The sequence below is a fragment of the Balaenoptera ricei genome, chromosome X, assembly GCF_028023285.1.
Source record: "Balaenoptera ricei isolate mBalRic1 chromosome X, mBalRic1.hap2, whole genome shotgun sequence".
Classification (NCBI taxonomy): domain Eukaryota; kingdom Metazoa; phylum Chordata; class Mammalia; order Artiodactyla; family Balaenopteridae; genus Balaenoptera; species Balaenoptera ricei.
In genome coordinates, this window is record NC_082660.1 from 33,715,752 (window position 1) to 33,738,757 (window position 23,006).

A 23,006-nucleotide genomic window follows, 5' to 3' on the forward strand; every position below is an offset into this window, starting at 1 on the left:
ATTTTCATTTTGGATGATCTGTCCATTGGTGAAAGTGGGGTGTTAAAGTCCCCTAACATGATTGTGTTACTGTCGATTTCCCGTTTTATGGGTGTTAGCATTTGCCTTATGTATTGAGGTGCTCCTATGTTGGGTGCATAAATATTTACAATTGTTATATCTTCTTCTCGGATTGATCCCTTGATAATTATGTAGTGTCCTTCTTTGTCTCTTGTAATAGACTTTGTTTTAAAGTCAATTTTGTCTGATATGAGAATTGCTACTCCAGCTTTCTTTTCATTTCCATTTGCAAGGAATGTCTTTTTCCATCCCCTCATTTTCAGTCTGTATGTGTCCCTAGGTCTAAAGTGGTTCTCTTGTAGACAGCATATATATGGGTCTTGTTTTTGTATCCACTCAGCCAGTCTATGTCTTTTGGTGGGAGCATTTAATCCATTTACATTTAAGGTAGTTATCGATATGTATGTTACTATTACCATTTTCTTAATTGTTTTGCGTTTGTTACTATAGGTCTTTTCCTTCTCTTGTGTATCCTGCTTAGGGATGTTCCTTAACATTTGTTGTAAAGCTGGTTTGGTGGTGCTGAATTCTCTTAGCTTTTGCTTTTCTCTAAAGGTTTTAATTTTTCCATCGAATCTGAATGAGATCCATGCTGGGTAAAGTAACCTTGGTTTTAGGTTTTTCCCTTTCATCACTTTAAATATGTTTGCCACTCCCTTCTGGTTTGCAGAATTACTGCTGAAAGATCAGCTGTTAACCTTATGGGGATTCCCTTGTATGTTTTTTGTTGTTTTTCCCTTGCTGCTTTTAATATTTTTTCTTTGTGTTTAATATTTGATAGTTTGATTAATATTTGTCTTGGCATGTTTCTCCTTGGATTTATCCTGTATGGGACTCTCTGTGCTTCCTGGACTTGATTGACTATTTCCTTCCCATATTAGGGAAGTTTTCAACTATAATCTCTTCAAATATTTTCTAAGTGCCTTTCTTTTTCTCTTGTTTTGGGACCTGTATAATTGGAATGTTGGTGGATTTAATGTTGTCCCAGAGGTCTCCTAGACTGTCCTCAATTCTTTTCATTCTTTTTTCTTTATTCTGCTCTGCAGTAGTTATTTCCACTATTTTATCTTCCAGGTCACTTATCCATTCTTCTGCCTCAGTTATTCTGCTATTAATTCCTTGTAGAGAGTTTTTAATTTCATTTATTGTGTTGTTCATCATTGTTTGTTTGCTCTTTAGTTCTTCTAGGTCCTTGTTAAACGTTTCTTGTATTTTCTCCGTTCTATTTCCAAGATTTTGGATCATCTTTACTATCATTACTCTGAATTCTTTTTCAGGTAGACTGCCTCTTTCCTCTTCATTTGTTTGGTCTGGTGGCTTTTTACCTTGCTCCTTTATCTGCTGTATGTTTCTCTGTCTTCTTATTTTGATTAACTTACTGTGTTTGGGGTCTCCTTTTCACAGGCTGTAGGTTCATAGTTCCCATTGTTTTTGGTGTCTGCTCCCAGTCAGTACGGGTGGTTCAGTGGGTTGTGTAGGCTTCCTGGTGGAGGGGACTAGTGCCTGTGTTCTGGTGGATGAGGCTGGATCTTGTCTTTCTGGTGGGCAGGACTGCATCTGGTGGTGTGTTTTGGGGTGTCTGTGACCGTATTATAATTTTAGGCAGCCTCTCTGCTAATGGATGGGCTTGTGTTCCTGTCTTGCTAGTTGTTTGGCATAGGATGTCCAGCACTGTAGCTTGCTGGTCGTTGAGGGAAGCTGGGTCTTAGCATTGAGATGGAGATCTCTGGGAGAGCTTTTGCCGTTTGATATCCCATGGAGCCAGGACATCTCTCATGGACCAATATCCTGAACTCGGGTCTCCCACCTCAGAGGCACAGGCGTGACACCCGGCTGGAGCACTAACACTTTGTCAGCCACATGGATCAGAAGGAAAGGGAGAAAAAAAGACAGAAGGAAAGAAAGAAAAAGATAAAGTTATGTTAAAAACTTTTTTTTAATTATTAAAAATAAAAAAATTACAAAGTAATTTAAAAAAAGGAAAAGAAAGAAAGAAGAGAGCAACCAAACCAAAAAACAAATCCACCAATGTTAACAAGCGCTAAAAACTATACTAAAAAAAAAAAACAATAAACAACAGACAGAACCATTCGACAAATGGTAAAAGCAAAGCTATGCAGACAGAATGAAACAAGGAAGTCTACACATACACACTCACAAAAAGAGAAAAAGGAAAAAAAAACTTTATATGTAAAAAAAAAAAAAAAAGGAAGAGAACAACCAAATCAGTAAACAAATCTACCAATGAGATAATAAACTGTAAGTACTAAACTAAGATAAACATAAGACTAGACACAAATTAGATGCAGAAAGCAAACACCAAGTCTACAGTTGCTCCCAAAATCCACCACCTCAATTTTGGGATGATTCGTTGTCTGTTCAGGTATTCCACAGATGCAGGGTATATGAAGTTGTTTGTGGAGATTTAATCCGCTGCTCCTGAGGCTGCTGGTAGAAATTTCCCTTTCTCTTCTTGTTCACACAGCTCCTGGGGTTCAGCTTTGGATTTAGCCCCTCTTCTGCATGGAGATCGCCTGAGGGCGTCTGTTCCCTCCCCAGACGGGACAGGGTTAAAGTAGCAGCTGATTAGGGGCCTCTGGTTCACTCAGTCCAGGGGGAGGGAGGGGTACGGAATGCGGGGCGAGCCTGTGGTGGCAGAGGGCCGCGTGACATTGCAACAGCCTGAGGCATGCTATGTGTTCTCCTGGGGAAGTTCTCCGTGGATCACAGGACCCTGGCAGTGGCGTGCTACACAGGCTCCCAGGAGGGGAGGTGTGGATAGTGCCCTGTGCTTGCACACAGGCTTCTTGGTGGCTGCAGCAGCAGCGTGAGCATTTCATGCCCGTCTCTGGGGTCCGCGGTGATAGCCACGGCTCACACCTGTCTCTGGGGCTCGTTTAGGCGGTGCTCTGAATCTCCTCTCCTCGCGCACCCCAAAACAATGGTCTCTTGCCTCTTAGGCAGGTCCAGACTTTTTCCCAGACTCCCTCCCGGCTAGCTGTGGGGCACTAGCCCCCTTCAGGCTGTGTTCACGCAGCCAACCCCAGTCCTCTCCCTGGGATCTGACCTCCGAAGCCCGAAGTCTCCACTTTGCCCTCCACACCCCTGTTGCTGCGCTCTCCTCCGTGGCGCTGAAGCTACCTCCCGTCACTCCCCCTCTCCACCAGTGAAGGGGCTTCCTAGTGTGTGGAAACTTTTCCTCCTTCACAGTTCCCTCCCAGTGGTGTAGGTCCCGTCCCTATTCTTTTGTCTCTGTTTTTTCTTTTTTCTTTTTCCCTACCCAGGTACGTGGGGAGTTTCTTGCCTTTTGGGAAGTCTGAGGTCTTCTGCCAGCATTCAGTAGGTGTTCTGTAGGAGCTGTTCCATATGTAGATGTATTTCTGATGTATTTGTGGGGAGGAAGGTGATCTCCACGTCTTACTCCTCTGCCGTCTTGAATGTCTCTCCCGAATAGATTATTTCTAGCTATCAAGCTGTGAAAAGTATTCCGATGAATAAAATATTCTAAATTATTAGAAATCTGAGATATCCTTCAGGAATTGTGACCTCCCCAAGGTCATTAGGATATGCTATTAGCAAAACAGGGCTGTCTACTTAAAAAAAAAAAATTTAATTACTGACTTGGTGCTGTATATTGGTAACATGATGTTTCTTGATACTACTTCTCACAAACAGTTGATGAAAATGCCTAAACTATGTTCTCCTTTGCAATTGCTGTCATTACCATTTTACCACCCAAAACCATAGCATTGCACATCCTTTAGTAAAGTTTAAGAGGGTCACACTGGAATCTGTGAGAATAGTAAGCTTTGAATGTCTGTCTCTGAGAAACCTCATCCAGCATCTTTATATTTACTTTTTAGGCAACTGATATTTAGCACCTACAAGTACTGTATGATAGGTCACATCCAAAACAGGACTTTATTTATGTCTTAATGCAGAGATACTGATCAGTAGCACATATAAGTACAAAATACAGCCTGGCAATGAAAAAACAATTGAAAGTATTTCTTGTGCTTTTAACCATTTCTGTAATTTAACTATGTATTGGATGTAGCCATGCATGTATTTACAGTGGCTTTGAGTATGTTGTTCAGTAACTAAAAGATACCAGGGTCATCTTGAGGAAGCAGTAACAAAATCAGACTGCAAGAAGCAAGTATACTATAAACATTGACCCTCTTTTATCTTCTCTTTCATTTTCATAGTATTCTATGTTTATTTGTTAGTATTTTTTCACATTTATCTTAGTATTATGTTGATTTAGTGACATGAAAATTACCAGCAAAAACCAGAAGGGGAAAATGGTATCATTAGTGGATATGAGCAGAACCAATGTAAATTTATATTCATTCCACATTTTGTGGATTTAGAGCTTTTTAGTGAATATTTGAGAAACTGATTTAGGACAACTTATATTCATGATTTATAAATTTTTGTGAGTGTTTTGTGGTGTTCTGATGTAGTTCAATAATTCTGTTTTGTGCACACATATATATACCTATTCATTTGCTTTTGTCATTCCTTCTTCCATATGTATTTGGGATGGTTCACTGCAATACACACCATTAAATTAGAAAAAGCAAAATAAGACCAGTAGCTCTAAATTTTGAAAAAGAACAAGAAAATAATTATACCCAAATCATACTTTACCTAGATAATTTAAGTAAGTATTAAATTTAATTCTTCTCTTCCTGATTGACAAGGTAAAAAAGACAACAAAATTTTCATGTTTTGGTTAAAGAAAATGTAACATTGTTTCACAACAGTAAAAACAAGGTAATTTTTCACATTCATCCTTTCACAGAATAGTGCTGACATAATAAAAGTAATGGTCAGGGCCCTAAATGGTGGTTTTTTTTTTTTTAAATAAATTTATTTATTTATTTATTTATTTATTTTTGGTTGTGTTGGGTCTTCGTTTGTGTGCGAGGGCTTTCTCTAGTTCCGGTGAGTGGGGGCCACTCTTCATCGCCGTGCGTGGGCCGCTCACTATCGTGGCCTCTCTTGTTGCGGAGCACAGGCTCCAGACGCACAGGCTCAGTAGTTGTGACTCACGGGCCCAGTTGCTCCGCAGCATGTGGGATCTTCCCAGACCAGGGCTCGAACCCGTGTCCCCTGCATTGGCAGGCGGATTCTCAACCACTGCGCCACCAGGGAAGCCCCTAAGTGGTGTTTTTACAAAAAATAAAATATAATTAAAAATAAGAATATTATTCCTAAATGTCTTGACCTTTCCTTCTTTAAAATTTGTATTGGAGTATAGTTGATTTACAGTGTTGTGTTACTTTCTGCTGTACAGTTATACATATACACATATCCACTCTTTTTTAGATAAAAATCAAGGGTCTAATACCAAAACTTATAGATCAATAGCTAATATTGTCATGAATCAGTCTGATGATTCTAATTTAACACAGGCCTGAACTTCTTTTTTTTAGTAGAGAAATTATAGATGTCATTTGTCTTAAGGAATGTTTAGAAATAATAATTATCTTAGCCTAACGTTTTCATGGAACTTTTTATCTGCTCAAGAGATGAACAGAATGAGAACCCAAAGTTCCTTTTCACAGCGTTTGGGACAGGCAGCTTGGCATAGGGAATATCATATATGTACATTGTTAGGAATCCACAGTATTGACTATAAAATGGTTCACTGTGTCATCCCTGAAATTGAGTGGTCTTCGTCACTGTGGGCCAAAAAGGTTGACTCAGTGGCCTCCCACTAACTCAAAGAATTGGCTGCTGAATGAAATTATTCAACATTGTTCATTTGATCATGTTTATTCATTTATTCAAAAATCATTTAACATCTACAAAAGAGACAAAATCCCTGCACTTTTGGAATATTTAGTCTAGTGAGAGTGATAGATGAGAGAATTAAATACATAAATAAACAAGAACATTTCAGATTGTCTGAGAAGGAAATAAATAAGGGGAAATAGAGAGCTATGGAGGATGTACACCAGATAAGGTAGACAGGCTTCCATGAAGAGGTGATGTCTGAAGAAAGACCTTACAGATGAGAAGAGCTTGGAAGGGTATTTGAGACAGAGGAGGTAATAAATGCCGAAGCCAAAGCCGTAGCACAGGAAAACGTTTGGCATGAACGATGAATAATAAGCAGGCAAATCTTTCTCTAATGCAGTGAGGAAAGGAGAAAGTAACTAATTGGAGGAGAGTTTGGCCAGGATCTGATCACATAAGGTCATGAGGCTATGAATTTGTCTTTTATGCTAGAAACAGTTGGAAATGACTGAAGGATAAATATTTGAGAGACTGTTTTAGGACAACTTGTGTATGTGATTCATAAAATTCTGTAAGTGCTGTGTGACAACCTGGTGTAGTTTAACAACTCTCTTTTGTGCATATGTGTACATATTCATTTACTTCTGTGATTCCTTGTTCCACGTGAATTTGAGGTGGTTCAAATGTAGACATAAAGTTAAAAAGAAAAACTAAAATAAAACAATAGCTCAAAGTTGTGGAAGTCCTCTCCTTCTTGTGAAATGGCAAGAGTAGGACCGGGTAGACCAGTTATTGAAATAGTGCTCTTGAAATAGTGCTAATAGAGGAATATGGTTTCATTCACTAGGACAGGACAGTGTGAGAGAAGTGTAGCTTTAGAGTTTATATTTTGGATATAAGTTTAAGATGATATGTCAGTCATCATGGACTTCATTATACTGAATAATATTTCACTGTTTCAATGCAATACACTTTATTGTTACTAGCACTCTATTGAAGGAATATTTTTTAAATTTTGGTACCAGTTTTTTGATAGTATAAATAATGCAGCAGTGGACATCCTTATACACATTGCTTCTTGAAATCTTTGAGGTAGACCTCTGAGGGAAATTACTAATAGTGAATTAGCTGGGTTAGTGTGTGCAACTTTTCAAATTTATCTAATTGTTCCCCAAATGGTTGAGTAATTTTACGGTCCAATTTAAAGAGGGTAAGAGTTCCCAGAACTGTTCTGACAGTTTTATGTAAGAGGATTGTGATTTCTTGGTCCAGTCTGACATATGATATGATATTGCAACAACACCATTATACGTTTGAGTCATTTCCACCCTAAGCAAGCAAACACATTGGTAACCATTCCTCAACTTCAGCTACTGACCTTTATCTCCACTCTTCTTCAGAGCCAAGTGCTTAGAAAGGCTATCTTTACTGTCTCCATTAATTCAACTGCCACTCAATTATATGTTATTGCGTAAAGTGTTCATGGTGTTTATCATTCGCAATTTAATTTTTTAAAGCTTCAGTTTAAGTTAATTTTGGGGGCTTTATAAGTGTTCACAGAAAATGTAATTTTTCTATATGAAGCAAGAGTTCAAAAAACTTTCTCACGGTGTTTCATTTTTTTTACAGAAAATCCCCATATGGAATACCTTTTAGTATAATAGTTGGGTCCATTTGCCAACCTCTCCTCAGATTCTCAAATAATATGATATTCTATGCTGGTTACAGAAAATTTGCAGAGTCAATTCTGCATATGTTACTGGTTCTTAGTAAATAACTAGAGAGTAAATAAGATGCCCTACAAAATCATTACCTCAAAGGGAAGATGATAATATGGACTGTGACCTACAAAATTATTCCTAAAATGTAATTAACAGTCATCTACATTTTTTTAAAGAATTAAAAGTCTCAGTATTCTACTGAAACCATAGGTTTACTTACATTTTCACCTTAGATGTTGATCTGCTATACTGTATTCTCTTTGCTTGTTTTCCTGTAGTATCCTTTATAATTCTCTTTTTCTATTGAAGGTCTCAAATTACACTGAAAATAGAGTGCATAACAGATGGAATCTGGAAATTTCCCATGATGTTGGTTGCTACTGAGCCTGATGTGGATGGTGTCATTGACATAGAAGGGGTTGGTTTATTTAAAGGATCTACTGTTGACTTCAGGCTGACAAGTCAGACAAGGTAATATATCAAACAAAAGTATGTAACTGGTTTTGTGAATGTAATTTATGCTGAACTGGGAAACAAAATTTAAGATGAAAAATTCTATTATGTCATCTTTTTCTGGTTAAGCCAGAGCATTATTGCTTCCATGAATCAAAACTTTATATATTTCGTATTTTTTATTTAAAACTTGGAAAATAGAATCTACAAAGTGAAGACCAAAAAACAATAAGAAAAAGTAAATAGACACTGAAATTTAGAATAATACTTCTATTTGTTTTTCAAAGGATGTTTTAATGTATTTTTTCAAAGATAGATGGGATGTTTCTAGTAAATTTTAACAGTTTTGGGTTTTTAAGTGGTTTAATTAAGTAGAGATGATTAGGCAACCTATTTTGATTCCATTTTCTGTATTATTCTGCTCAACCATAGCTATCTTTGTTATACTTGTGATAACCTAGGCAGCATGACAATAATTTTACCTACCTCACATGTAAAATATATTTTTACAGCTTCTTTTGAGATATAACGTACTTTCCATAAAATTCACCTATTGTAAGTGTACATTTCAATATTTTTTGAAAATGAATAGAATTGCAATCATAGCCACATTCTAGGTTTAGAACTCTTCCATCTGCCCCCAAATTTCCCTCAAGCCCCTTTGCAGTCAATCCCCACTCCCATCCCCAGTCTCAGGCAACCAGTGATTTGCTTTCTGTTTCTACAACCTTGCCTTTTCTGGATATGTTATATAAATAAAATCACCCAGTGTGTAGTGTCTTTTTTAAACTGTTTTTAAGCAGTTTAGGTTTCCAAAAAAATTGAGAGGAAGGCATAGAGATTTCTCATTTACCTCCTGCCCCCATACATGTGTAACCTCCCCCATTATCAACATCATTTACAAGAATGGTACTTTTTTTTTTTTTTAAATTTATTTTTGGCTGTGTTGGGTCTTCGTTTCTGTGCGAGGGCTTTCTCTAGTTGCGGCAAGCGGGGGCCACTCTTCATCACGATGCGCGGGCCTCTCACTATTGCGGCCTCTCTTGTTGCGGAGCACAGGCTCCAGACGCGCAGGCTCAGCAGTTGTGGCACACGGGCTTAGTTGCTCCGCGGCATGTGGGATCTTCCCAGACCAGGGCTCGAACCCGTGTCCCCTGCATTGGCAGGCAGATTCTCAACCACTGCGCCACCAGGGAAGCCCGGTACATTTTTTAATAAGGATAGACCTTTGTTGACACATGATAATCATCCAAAGTCCGTAGTTTGCAATAAGGCTCACTATTGGTGTTGTACATTCTATGGGTTTGGACAAAAGTATGATGTCATATATGCATCATTATAGTATCACACAGTATTTTCACTGCACTAAAAGTCCTCTGTGCTCTCCCTATTCATCTCTCTTACTCCACCCTTGGAAACCACTGATCTTTCTATTGTCTCCATAGTTTTGTCTTGTACAGAATGTCATATAATTGGAATCATACAGTATGTAGCCTTTTCAGATTGGCTTCTTTTGCTTAGCAATATGCAATCAAGGTTTACCCGTCTCTTTTCATGGCTTGATAGCTTATTTCTTTTTTTTTTTTTTTTTTTTTTAAATTTATCCATCCATTTACCTATGGCTATGTTGGGTCTTCGTTTCTGTGCGAGGGCTTTCTCCAGTTGTGGCAAGTGGGGGCCACTCTTCATCGCGGTGCGCGGGCCTCTCACTATAGTGGCCTCTCTTGTTGCAGAGCACAGGCTCCAGACGCGCAGGCTCAGTAATTATGGCTCACGGGCCCAGTTGCTCCGCGGCATGTGGGATCTTCCCAGACCAGGGCTCGAACCCGTGTCCCCTGCATTGGCAGGCAGATTCCCAACCACTGCGCCACCAGGGAAGCCCAGCTTATTTCTTTTTAGCATTGAATAATATTCCACTATCTGGATGTGTCAGTTTATTTGTCCATTCACCTACTGAAGGACATCTTCCTTGCTCCTAAGTTTTGGCAATTATGATTAAAGATGATATAAACATCTGAGTGCAGGTTTTATTGTAGATATAAGTTTTCAAGTCTTTTGAGTAAATACCAAGGAGCACAATTGCTGGCTCCTACAGTAAGAGTATATTTGGTTTTGTCAGAAATTGCCAAACTGTCTTCCAAAGTAGCTGTAACGTTTTGCCCTCCCACCAATAATAAATGAGAGTTCTATTGCTCCACATCCTTGCTGGCGCTGGATGGTATCGGTGTTCTTGCTTTTGGCCATTCTAATAGAAGTATAGTGGTATCTCATTGTAGTTTTAGTTTGCATTTCCCTGTTGACATATGGTATGATGCGTCTTTTCAGATGCTTGCTTGCCATGTGTATATCTTCCTTGGTAAGGTGTCCAATAAGATATTCTGCCCATTTTTAATTGGGTTGTTTTCTTGTTTTGAGTTTTATAAGTTCTTTGTATGTTTTGGATAACAGTCCTTTATCAGTTGTGTCTTTTGCAGGTACATTCTCCCAGTCTGTGGCTTGTCTTCTAATTCTCTTGATACTGTCCTTCTTTTAATGAAGTCCAGGTTATCAGTTATTTGTTTCATGCTGTGTGTCCTTGCTATTGTATCCAATAGGACATCACCATACCCAGAGTCATCTAAGTTTTCTCTTATGTTATCATGTTATCTTCTAGGAGTTTTATACTTTTGTGTTTTACACTTAGGTTTATGGTCCATTTTAAGTTAATTTTTGTGCGGCCTGTAAGGTATGTGTCTACATTCTATTTTTTTTTTGCATGTGATGTCCAGTTATTCCAACACCATTTGTTAAAGAGACTGTCTTTGCTCCATTGTATTGCCTTTGCTCCTTCATCAAAGATCAGTTGACTATATTTATATGGGTCTATTTCTGGGCTTTCTATTATGTTTAATTGATCTATTCTTTAACAAATACCATCCTATCTTAATTACAGTAGCTTTATAGTAAGTCTTCAGGTCAGATAGTATTAGTACTCCAACTTTGTGTTTTTTCTTCAAAACCGAGCTGGCTGTTCTGAGGCTTTTGCCTCTCTGTATAATCCATTTGTTGATATCCATAAAATAACTGCCTGGGATTTTGACTGGGATTGCATAGAATCTATAGGTCAAATTGAGAAGAACTGCCATGCTGACAATATTGAACCTTCCTATCCATGAGCATAGCATAGTTCCCCATATATTTATTTATTATTTACTTTCATTCATCAGAGTTTTATAGTTTTTCTCACATATATCTTGTACATATTGCTAGATTTATACCTAAGTATTTTATTTTGAGGGATGCTAATGTAAATGATCTTGGTTTTTAATTCCAAATTTCACTTCTTCATTGTTGGTATATAGAAAGCAATTGAATTTTGTATGTTAATCTTGTATCCTGCAACCTTGCTATAATAGCCTATTAGTTCCAGTAGTTTTATTGTCCATTCTTTGGTAATTTCTACATAGATGATCTGTCAACTGCAAATAAAGACACATTTATGTCTTCCTTCCCAATCTATGTAACTATCATTTCCTTTTCTTGCCTTACTGCATTAACAAGGATTTCCATACGATGCTGAAAAGGAGTGGTGAGAGGGGACATACTTGCTTTTATGAGATCATAGTGGCAAAGCTAGACGTTTCTCACCATTAAATATGATGTTAGCAGTAGGATTTTTGTAGATAGTTTTTATCAAGTTGAGCAAGTTCCCCTCTATTCCTAATTAACTGAGAGTTTTTATCATTAATGAGTGTTAGATTTTATCAAATGCTTTTTCTGTATCTATTGATATGACCATGTAATTTTTTCTTTTTAAGTCTGTTGATATGATGGATTTCATTAACTGATTTTCAAATGTTGAACCAGCCCTGCATACCTGGGATAAATCATATTTGATCATGGTGTATAATTCTTTTTATACTTTTTTGGATTCAGTTTGCTAATATTTTGTTGAGTATATTTGCATCTGTGTTTACGTATGAACATGAGAGATATTGGTATGTAGTTTTCTTGTAGTGTCTTTGTCTGTTTTTTAGTATTAGAGTAATGCTAGACTCAAAAAATGAGTTAGGAAGTAATCCCCCTGCTTCTATCCTCTGAAAAAGATTGTAAAGAATTGGTATAATTTCTTTCTTAAATCTTTGGTAGAATTTACCAGTGAACCCATTTGGACCTACTGCTTCTTGTTTGGGAAAGTTATTAATTATTGATTCAATTTCTTTAATAGATGTAGGCCTATTCAGGTCATCTGTTACTTCTTGTGTGAGTTTTGGCAGATTGCGTCTTTCCATGACTTAGTCCATTTCATCAAGGATATCATATTTGTTAGCATAGACTTGTTCATTGTATTCCTGTATTATCTTTGTAATTACAAAGGGATCTGTAGTGATGTTCCATCTTTTATTTCTGAAATTAGTAATTTGTGTCCTCTCTCTCATTTTTTTTACCGTTTGCCTGGCTACAAGCTTATCAATTTTATTGAGTTTTCAGAGAACCAGCACATTGTTTCATTGATTTTTCTCTGTTGATTTCCTGTTTTCAATTTCATTTATTTCTGCTCTAATTCTTATTTATTTTCTTCTTTTTATTTTGGGTTTAATTTGGTCTCTTTTTCTTAAGTTTCCTAAGGTGGAAACTTAGATTATTCCTTTAAAATTTTTCTTCTTTTCTAATATACGCATTTAATGATATAAATTTCCCTCTAAGCATTGTTTTCACTGTATCCCACAAATTTTGTTGTGTTTTCATTTTCATTTTGATAAAAATATTCCTTAATTTCTCTTGAGATTTCTTCCTTGACCCATGTGTTATTTAGAACTATGTTGTTTATTTTCCACACATTTTGAGTTTTTCAAGTTATCTTTCTAGTTAAATTCCACTGTAGTCTGAGAACAGACATTGTATGATTTCTATTCTTTTAAATTTGTTAAGGTTTGCTTTATAGCCCATAATGTAGTCTGTCTTGGTGAATATTCCATTTGAGCTTGAGAAAAATGTGAATTCTACTGTTTTTGGATGAAGTAGTCCATAGATGTGAATTATATCCAGTTGATTGATGGTGTTGTGAGTGCAACTATGTCCTTACTAATTTTCTGCCCACTAGATCTGTCCTTTACTGGGAGAGGGGTGCTGAGGTCTCCAACTGTGACAGTGGATTTATTGATATCTCCTTGCAGTTTTATCAGCTTTTGCTTCAAAAGTTTGATGCTCTGTTGTTAGGTGCATACATGTTAAGATTTGTCATATCTTCTGGGAGAATTGACCCCTTTATCATTATGGCATGTGCTTCTTTATCCCTGATAACTTTCCTTGCTTTGAAGTCTGCTCTGTCATTCTTTTTCTGCCTTATGTGGTTTTAATTAAACATTTTATATGATTCAGTTTCTCTCCTTTATTACGTTATATTTCTTTTTTTTTTTTAACTGTTTTTAGTGTTTGCCCTACAGTTTGTGATATATATTTATAAGTAATCCAAGTCCACTTTTAAATAACGCTGTATGCTTCACAGGTAGTGTATCTTATAATAACAAAATAATCCTATTTCTACCCCTGTCGCTTGTTTCATTGCTGACATTTATCTCTCTCTCTCTCTCTCTCTCTCTCTCACACACACACACACACACATATACACATATATATACACATACATCTATATGTATACATAAGCATACACACATGCACATACACAAGATATATACATAAGCATGTATAATTGAATATATCGTTGCTATTATTATTTGAACAAACTGTTACCTGTTATATTAAGAATAAGAAAAATAAAGTTTTTATTTTTTCTTCACTTATTCCTTTTTGCATGTTTTTCCTTTCTTCTTGTAGATTCAAGTTTCTGGACTATATTATTTCTCTTCTCTCTACAGAACTTTTAACATTTCTTGCATGGTAGGTCTACTGGCAACAAATTCTCTCAATTTTTGCTTGTCTGAGAAAGTCTATTTCTCCTTCATTTTTGAATGATATTTCCGCAGGGTTCAAAATTCTAGGCTAGTGTTTATTTGTTTTTGGTTTTTTTTTCTGAAAACTTTAAATATTTCACTCTACTCTCTTGCTTGCATGGTTTCTGAGAAGTTTGATGTAATTTTTATCTTTGTTCCTCTTTATGTAAGTAAGGTGTTTTTTTGCCTCTGGATTCTTTCAATGTTTTTTCTGTATCTTTGATTTTCTGTAATTTGAAAGTGACATGCTTAGATATAGTTTGTTTTTTGGCATTTATCCTGCTTTGTGTTCTCTCAGCTTCCTGCATCTGTGGTTTGGTGTCTGTCATTGATTTGGGGAAATTCTCAATCATTATTGTTTTGAATATTTCTTCTTTTCTTTTCTCTCTTCCTTCTCTTTCTGCTATTTCCATTACATATATGTTACACCTTTTGTAGTTGCCCCATAGTCCTTGGATATTCTTTTCCTTTTTTCACTCTTTGTTCTCTTTGCTTTTCAGTTTTCAAGGATCCTATTAATATATCATCTGGTTCAGAGATTATTTCCTTAACCATGTCTAGTCTACTAATAAGCCCGTCAAGGGCAGTCTTCATTTTTGTTAGCGTTTTTGTCTCAAGCACTTCTTTTTGGTTCTTTCCTAGGATTTCCTTCTTTTTGCTTATATTACAAACATTAAAAATGAAAAAACTACCTTGAGTATGTTTATCGTGCATGTGGCAAACAAGACCTTAAACCACAAGATTTTACTTTCAAATAATGAATAATATTTAGAGAATATTTAATATATCAATGACACTATTAATTATTTTTGTCGTCATAGGACTAAATTTGTTTGGGTCAGGAAATGAGTAAAAATTATATTTTTGCCATTATTCTATAAAATTATCAGACTAGGTAACTTAGTCTTTAATATTAAAGATTTATTTCCACACAGCATGCCATAAGGGATTGCTGAGGATCTTATATGTAATGCAAAATGGACATTGTTAAGAGCAGGCCCTGTAATACAAGAAAGGGTAACAGATTATAGCCTGTGCCAGGAAATTCATGGAAGTTGTGTAGTGACTGGCTCATAAACAGGTACCCCATAAACATTAATTGAAGGAATAAGGTGGATTAAGAAGGAAAATTATTAGAACAATATTTATGTCTTCATCTGCTTAGTATAACCATGTAGAACATACGGAGAACAAGCAAAGTGTTATTTTTCCCGTAAGAAGACAGAAATCTATTGCATACACCATTGGGATTTGGTATAAGTAGATAATATTGAAGCATTCATTTCTCATAGACTTTATTTTTAGAGCCATTCTTCAGGTATACATAAAAAATTGCACATAAAGTACAGAGAGTTCCCTTATACCCCCTTTCCCCAATCCCCAACACAGTTTCTCCTATTAGTAACACCTTGCATTGGTATGTTACACTTGTTACTATTGATGAACCCGTATTAATATATTATTAACTAAAGACCATAGCTTACATGTAGGGGTCACTCTTTGTGTTGTACAGTTCTATGGATTTCGACAAATGCATAATGACACGTATCCACAGTATGATACGAAATAGTTTCAACTGACCTAAAATTCCCGTCTTCCACCTATTCATTCCTCTCCACTCACCTCCACCCCCACTCACCCTCCTCTCAAACCCTTGGCAACCACTGATCTTTTTACTGACTCTGTGGTTTTGTCTTTTCCAGAATGTCATGTGGTTGGAATTACACAGTATGTAGCCTTTTAAGACTGGCTTCTTTCACTTAACAATGTGCATTTAAGGCTCCTCCAAGTCTTTATTTTATGGCTTCATAGCTCATTTCTTTTTATAGCTGAATAATGGACATCTTGGTAGATTCCAATTTTTGACAAGTATGAAAAAAGTTGCTGTAAACATTTGTGTGCAGCATTTTGTGTAGACATACATTTTCAAATCATTTAGATAAATACCTAGGATTATAAATGCTGGATTGTATAGAAAGCCTATGCTTAGATATATAAGAAACTGCCAAATTATCTTCCAAAGTGGCTATGCCATTTTGCATCCCTACAACCAATGAATGAGAATTTTGTTGCTCTGAATTTTCACCTGCATTTAGCATTGTCAGGTTTGTTTTGTTTTGTTGTCATCGTAGCCATTCTAATAGTGGTATATCATTGTTTTTGTTTTTTTTTTAAAGTTTGCATGGATTTGCTTTTTTTTTTTTTTTTAATTATTTATTTATTTATTTATGGCTGTGTTGGGTCTTCGTTTCTGTGCGAGGGCTTTCTCTAGTTGCGGCAAGTGGGGGCCACTCTTCATTGCGGTGCGCGGGCCTCTCACTATCGCGGCCTTTCTTGTTGCGGAGCACAGGCTCCAGACACTCAGGCTCAGCAATTGTGGCTCACGGGCCTAGTTGCTCTGCGGCATGTGGGATCTTCCCAGACCAGGGCTCGAACCCGTGTCCCCTGCATTGGCAGGCAGACTCTCAACCACTGCGCCACCAGGGAAGCCCTATGTCATTGTTTTAATATGCAGTTTCCTAATGTCAAATGATACTGAGCACATATGTCCTCACTTGCCACTTGTTTATCTTCTTTGATGAGGAGTTTGTTAAGATCTTTTACCTATATTTTAGTTGTATTGTTGGTTTTCTTTTTGCTGAGTTTGAAGCATTATTTGTAAATCTTTTATCAGATATTTGTTTTGAAAATATATTCTCCCAGTCTGTGGCTTGTCTTTTCATGCTCCTGACAATGGTATATATTTCCTCCCATTCCATAGGTTGCCTATTCATTTTGTTGATTGTTTCTTTTGCTGTGCAGAAGCTTTTGAGTTTTATGTAGTCCCACTTGTTTATTTTTTCTTTTGTTGTCTGTGCTTTTAGTGTCATATGCAAAAGAAATCATTACCAAGACCAATGTCAAGGAGCTTTTTCGCTATGTTTTCTTAAATTTAAGTCTTTCATCCCTTTTGAGTTATTTTTTGTGAACATTGTGAGATAGGGCTCCAATTTAATTCTTTTGCATGTAATTATCCAGTTTTCCCAGCACCACTTATTAAAGAGACTGTCCTTTCCCCATTGAGTGATTCTTGGCTCCCTTGTCAAATATTAGTTGATCATATATGTGAGAGCTTACTTCTGGGTTCTCAATTTTGTTCCATTACTCTATGTATCTATTTTTATGCCAGTACCATACTGTTTTAATTATTATAGCTTTGTAATATAGTTTGAAATCAGGAAGTGTTACCCCTCCAGCTTTGTCATTCTACTCAGGATTTCTTTAGCTATTTGGGGTCTTTTGTGGTTCCATATGAATTTTATAATTTTTTTTCTTTTTTTTTTTTGGGGGGGGGAAAAATGCTCTTGGAATTTTGATTGAGATTGTGTGGAATCTAGATGACTCTGGGTAGTATGGACATTTTGACAATATCAGTTCTTCTGATCTGTGAACACAGGTTATCTTTCCACTTACTTGTGCCTTTTTCTATTTCTTTCATCAGTGTCTTATATTTTTCAGCGTACATGTCTTTCACCTCCTTGGCTAAATCTATTCCTAAGTACTTTATTGTTTTTTATGCTGTTATAATATGATTGTTTTCTTTATTTCTTTTTCAGATAGTTCATTGTTTTCTTATTGTATAGAAAGCCAACTGATTTTTGTATGTGGATTTTGTATCCTGCAATTTTACTGAATTCAGTTATTAGTTCTAGTAGTTTTTTGGTGGAGTCTTTAGGATTTTCTATATATAAGATTATGTCATCTGCAAACAGACAGATTTTACTTCTTCCTTTATGATTTGGGTACCTTTTATTTATTTTTCGTGCTTAATTGCTCTGGCTCAGACTTCCAGTACTATGTTGAATAGGAGCAGTGAGAGTGGGCACACTTGTCTTGTTCCTGATCTTAGAGGAAAAGCTTTCAACCTTCCAACATTGAGTATAATATTAGTTGTGGGCTTGCCATATATGGCCTTTATTGTGTTGAGTCACATTCCTTCTAAATCCAGTTTGTTAAGAGTTTTTATCATGAAAGGATGTTGAATTTTGTCAAATGTTTTTTCTACATCTATTGAAATTATCATATGATTTTTATCTTTCACTCTATTAATGTGGTGTATCACATTTACTGATTTGCTTATGTTGAACAATCTTTGTATCCCAGGGATAAATCCCACTTCATTGTGGTGTATGAGACTTTTAATGTACTATTGAATTGAGTTTCCTAGTATTTTATTGAGAATTTTTGCACCTATATTCATCAGGGATATTGGCTGGCAGTTTTCTTTTCTTGTAGTGTCCTTATCTGCCTTTGGCATGAGGGAATTGCTGACCTCATAAAATGAGTTTAGGAGTGTTTCCACCTCTTCACTTTTTTGGAAAAGTTTAAGAAGGATTGGCATTCATTCTTTGTAAAATACTTGGTAGAATTCACCAATGAAACCATCTGGTCCTGGGTTTTTTTTAGTGGGAGGGTTTTGATTACTGATCCATTCTCCTTACTCATTGTGTTGCTGTCTTCTCATTTGAAGTAGTAGTCACCTCCTCCGATCTTTGCTGACTGTCTTCAGGAGATAATTACCTTCTTTCAGTCCTACTTGGGATTTCAAGGATTTCTCGGTCCTTTTCTCTGTGTATGCCTGCTCCACACTTCTTACTCCATCTCATGGCAGAATACTAAAGCTTGTATGCCTTCTCTTGATCCTGTCAAGCCAGTCCTAGTGCTGACAGCCTCCCTTTTGCTTTTCCTAGGGCAGTGCTGAATGTTCAACTTTGTGTTTCTTGCAAGCCCTCAGAGTTGGGCTCTGTGTTTCTACAAATGCTCAGTAGCCATCTGCAAAGCCTCTGTCTTGCTGCTCTTGGGAGCACACACCAGAAACCAGCCACAGGGATAGGGTGTGTGCAGGTAGGGCACCCAGAGTGCTGAGGGTGCCTGTAGGCCAGCTGGGGGAACTGCAGGCAAGAAGTTCCCATTGTCTAGTGGGTGGGCCTTCTTGATAGAGTCTGTGATACAGTTGGTAGGATCCATGTCCCTTTAATGCCCTCTAAGAGCCCTATCCTTTGCTCTTCCAGCAACTCCCTGGCTGGGTACTCACTTACATATTCTCACTTTCCTAAGTGGGAGAAATCACTAGCTGAGAAGTTCTCTCTGGGCATTGGGCTGTTGCACCCTGGGGGAGGGCTCACACTGGTAAAGTGAAATTGTTTTTCTTACCCTATCTAGCCAATGTGTCCAGTTTAATTTTTTTTTTTTTTTTTTTGCTCCAATGGTGTGCTGGGACCTCTCTCCTCAACTCCTGGACTTCCACAAAGTCTCTCTTGTCTGTCCATGGGTAATTGTCTGAATCAGTGCTCTCCAGGGGTGATTCCAGGATCATGGCCAAGAGGGGCTGGAGCTGGTTCACAGGCCACTTAAGGGTCTACAGCCAGGACTGAGGGCTGTATGCCTATTAACCTACACATGGATGTGTGCCTCCTCCTGGGTTCTTTGGCACATGGTGCTGGTGATAGAACCAAAGCCATATTGGGCTGTAGCTAAGTCCTCAGGGGTATGGAGTTGTTTCCTTGCCTGTGGCCATGGCCATGGTCAGCAAGTCAGCCACCTGGGTGTGGGCCTGCATTATCAAAATGGCTCCCCTCGTTCTTAGACTGCACCAGAATTTCACAATCTCCTACCTAGATCCCAAAGCTCCCACAAAGGTACTTTTGTCCATGGATGGATACCGAATTATTGTTGTGGAGGATGTGAGTAAGGGACATGTTATTCAGTCATCTTGCTGATATTACTTCTATTTTGATCTTTATTATGTGGTTTCTTGAAGTGGGAGCCTAGATTATTGATTTGAGATCTTTCCTTTTTTTTCTATTGTATTTTTTGTGATAAATTTCCCTCTGGGTACTGTATTAGCTGCATTTCACAAATTTTGATATATTGTATTTTCATATTCATTCAGTTATAAATGTATTTTTAAAATTTCCTTTGAGAGTTCCCATTGACCCATGGGTTATTTAGTATTGTTTAATTTACAAATATTTTGGAGGATTTCTGTTATCTTTCTATTATTGATTTCTGGTTTGATTCTTTTCTGGTCAGAGAACATACTCTATGAATTCAATCATTTTATATTTGTTGAAAAGAATGGATATTTTTCTTTTGTTGGATGGAGTGTTCTGTACATATCTATTAGAGCCTGTTGGTTGATCATATTTTTCAATTCCTTTGTTTCCTTGCTGATTTTCTGTCCCATAGTTCTCTAAATTGATGAGAGAGGAGTGTTCAAATCCCAGGACATAATTATGCATTTATTTATTTCTCTTTTAAATTCTGTTTTTGCTACATATACTTTTGAAGTTCTGACATTTGGTACATGAAAATACAAGATTCTTGTGTCATTTTTGGCATACTTACTCTTTGTCATTATATAATATCTCTTTTTGTCTGGTAAATGTATTTGCTTTGAAGTCTACTTAATCTGATATTTATATAATCACTCGTGCTTTACTCCTGCTTTTTATTTTTTTATTACTTTTTTAAAAAATTTTTTAAATTAGTTTATTTGTGGCTGTGTTGGGTCTTCGTTGCTGCATGAGAGCTTTTCTCTAGTTGCAGCGAGCAGGGGCTACTCTTTGTCGTGGTGCGTGTGCTTCTCATTGTGGTGGCTTCTTTTGTTGTGGAGCACGTACTCCTGCTTTTTAAAAAATGAATATTTGCATGGTATAATGTTTTTCATGCTTTTATTTTCAGTCTACCTGTATCACTAAATTTGAAGTATATTTCTTATAGACAGCATATAATTTGATCATCCTTTTTAATTCCCTTTGCCAGTCTCTTAACTTCCATTGGTGTGCATTTACATCACTAACATCTAAAGTAATGATTGATATATTAGGTTTATTTATGCAATTTTATTATTCATTTTGTTAGTTCATTTTGTTTCTTTCATCTGTTTTCCTTTTCTTGCCTTGTATTGGTAACCTGAACTGATTTTAGAATCCATTGTTATTTATCTATAGTATATTTTAAAGTATATATCACTGTATAGTTTGTTTTTAATAGTTGCTGTATGCAACATATTCATATGCAACATATCACGGTCTACTGCTATAGACATTTTGCTACCTCAAGATAAGTGTGGAAACTTTATTTCCATTGGTTCCTTTACTCCCCCCACTTTCTAAATATAAAGTCACAACATACATTGAATACCATGTCTGATGATGTTATAATCTTTGCTTTAGTTGTAAAATATAAAAACTCATGAAAAGGGTAGTTCATTATACCTACCCCTGTTTTTACCCATTCCATTGTTTTTCTTTCCTCCTGAAGTCCCAGCCTCCTCCTATTTTAATTTTTTTTGTTCAGGGAACTTCCTTTAGCTCTTTTTTAAGATTAGCTCTGCTAGTGACACATTTTCTTAGCTTTCCTTAATCTGAGATTACTCCTTCATTACGGAAGAATATTTTTGCTTGATATAGAACTCATGATTCAGAGTTCTTTTCCTTCATCTCTTGAAAAATGTGCCACTTCCTTCTGGCTTGCATGGTTTCTGAGCAGAAATGTGCTGTCATTTGAACTGTTGTTCCCCTATAGGTAACATTTCATTTCTCTCTAGTTTCTCTCAGGATGTTTTGTTTGATTTTAGTTTTCAAAACTTTGATTATGATGAGTCTTGTCATATAATATCTGCTGTCACTATTAGTCTGAGTTCAATGAAGACAGGGACAAGGACTGTCTTGGTCAGTGCCAGATATATAAGGGATGCTTGATAAGTATGCCCTGAAAGAATGAAAATCCCCAGGAACTTTGGTTTCCATGACAATAAGTAACAGTTATTATTGGATATAAATTTGCCTTGATGTGCTCTTAGGGGCGAAACAGAAGCTTGGTGTATTTCTTAGGTTTCTGGGATTTAATGGCACATAGAATTATTTGCTGTTTCTGTTGAGATACCGTTTAAAACTCTTTAAAACCATTTTTAAAGTTCATTCATAGTTCTTTAAAGTTATTTGTATCCTTAGGTACTGCATAAAACTATTACATCAATATATTTGGAGTCTTTTCAAAGTAAATTGTTCATTGTAACCAAAATTTTTAATAGGTTAAGTAGCTCCAAATAAACGCAGTTATGGGCATGATTAGAGCTCTGCTCTTTTAGTAACTTATTAAGTATTCTTAACTGATTGGCCTGTACAGCTCTCTCAGTTGGTCAGTTTTAAAATATTCCCTTTGCAATCAGGAGTGCAAAAATGAATTTCTATTTATTGGCAGGCAGGAAATTTTAATATCATACTTGTTTACTTTGAGAAAGCTGCCTCTTGGGCTGGAAATCAATTTTCCTTCGTCCAGTTTTTTTGTTGTTGTTGTTTTTTGGATATTTGCTTGGCATTTATTTGGGGTACCTGTCTGTGATTCATTCATAGAGTTTTAGGTTAAAAGTCTGAATTACTTCATCCAGTTTTATATGTGCATTTGGCCTACACACTTGGGCTTTGCTACTACAGATCTGTTTTACATAATCTACAACACATTTCCCAAATAGGTGAAAATTAACTAAAGAGAGGCAAGGTAGATGCTACCTAAAATATGAGAAAGTGAACAGATTTCATAACCTGTATGTGCCTTTAATGAGTAAAATTAGCTTTCTTCTTTCTTGGTTATAGAAAATAAATAATCCATAGAGTTCAGAGTATCTGAACCATTATATTCTGTCCTTGTTGATTAATTACTTTGTAATATTATCCTGTGTTTAATTTAATAGAAACATAGGAACTAAAGCATTTGAATTCAAGATAATACAAATTCCACCCTTCATTGCCTCACTTGTGATTGCTTTTGACTGATACAATTATATAATTTAATCATCAGTTATAAGAGATTATAATAAACAAATCTGAAAATTTTGGATAATACTCATAAAGGAAAACACTCAATAAAAATATAAAATGAAATGTATGAGTTTTCTGAAAGAATATCATGATTATTTCTGTCTAAATAGAAAAATAAATCATTTTCATTAGTCTACTTTATTTCTTAATCTAATTGGAAAGTCTGCCTTCATTTAGATAGTTTGAGACGTAGACCAAGGCCCATGTTTACTGTCAGAAAGAAGGAA

The 23,006-nt window shown here is 36.3% G+C and overlaps 1 protein-coding gene across 1 annotated transcript in view; it reads left to right on the plus strand.

Moving 5' to 3' along the window:
* The window catches only part of CFAP47 (cilia and flagella associated protein 47), a 487,004-nt gene that overhangs the window by 438,280 nt on the left and 25,718 nt on the right, over window positions 1-23,006 (plus strand). The window contains 1 exon segment of the mRNA XM_059910362.1: window positions 7,839-8,000. Coding sequence (XP_059766345.1) covers window positions 7,839-8,000 — 162 coding nt within the window.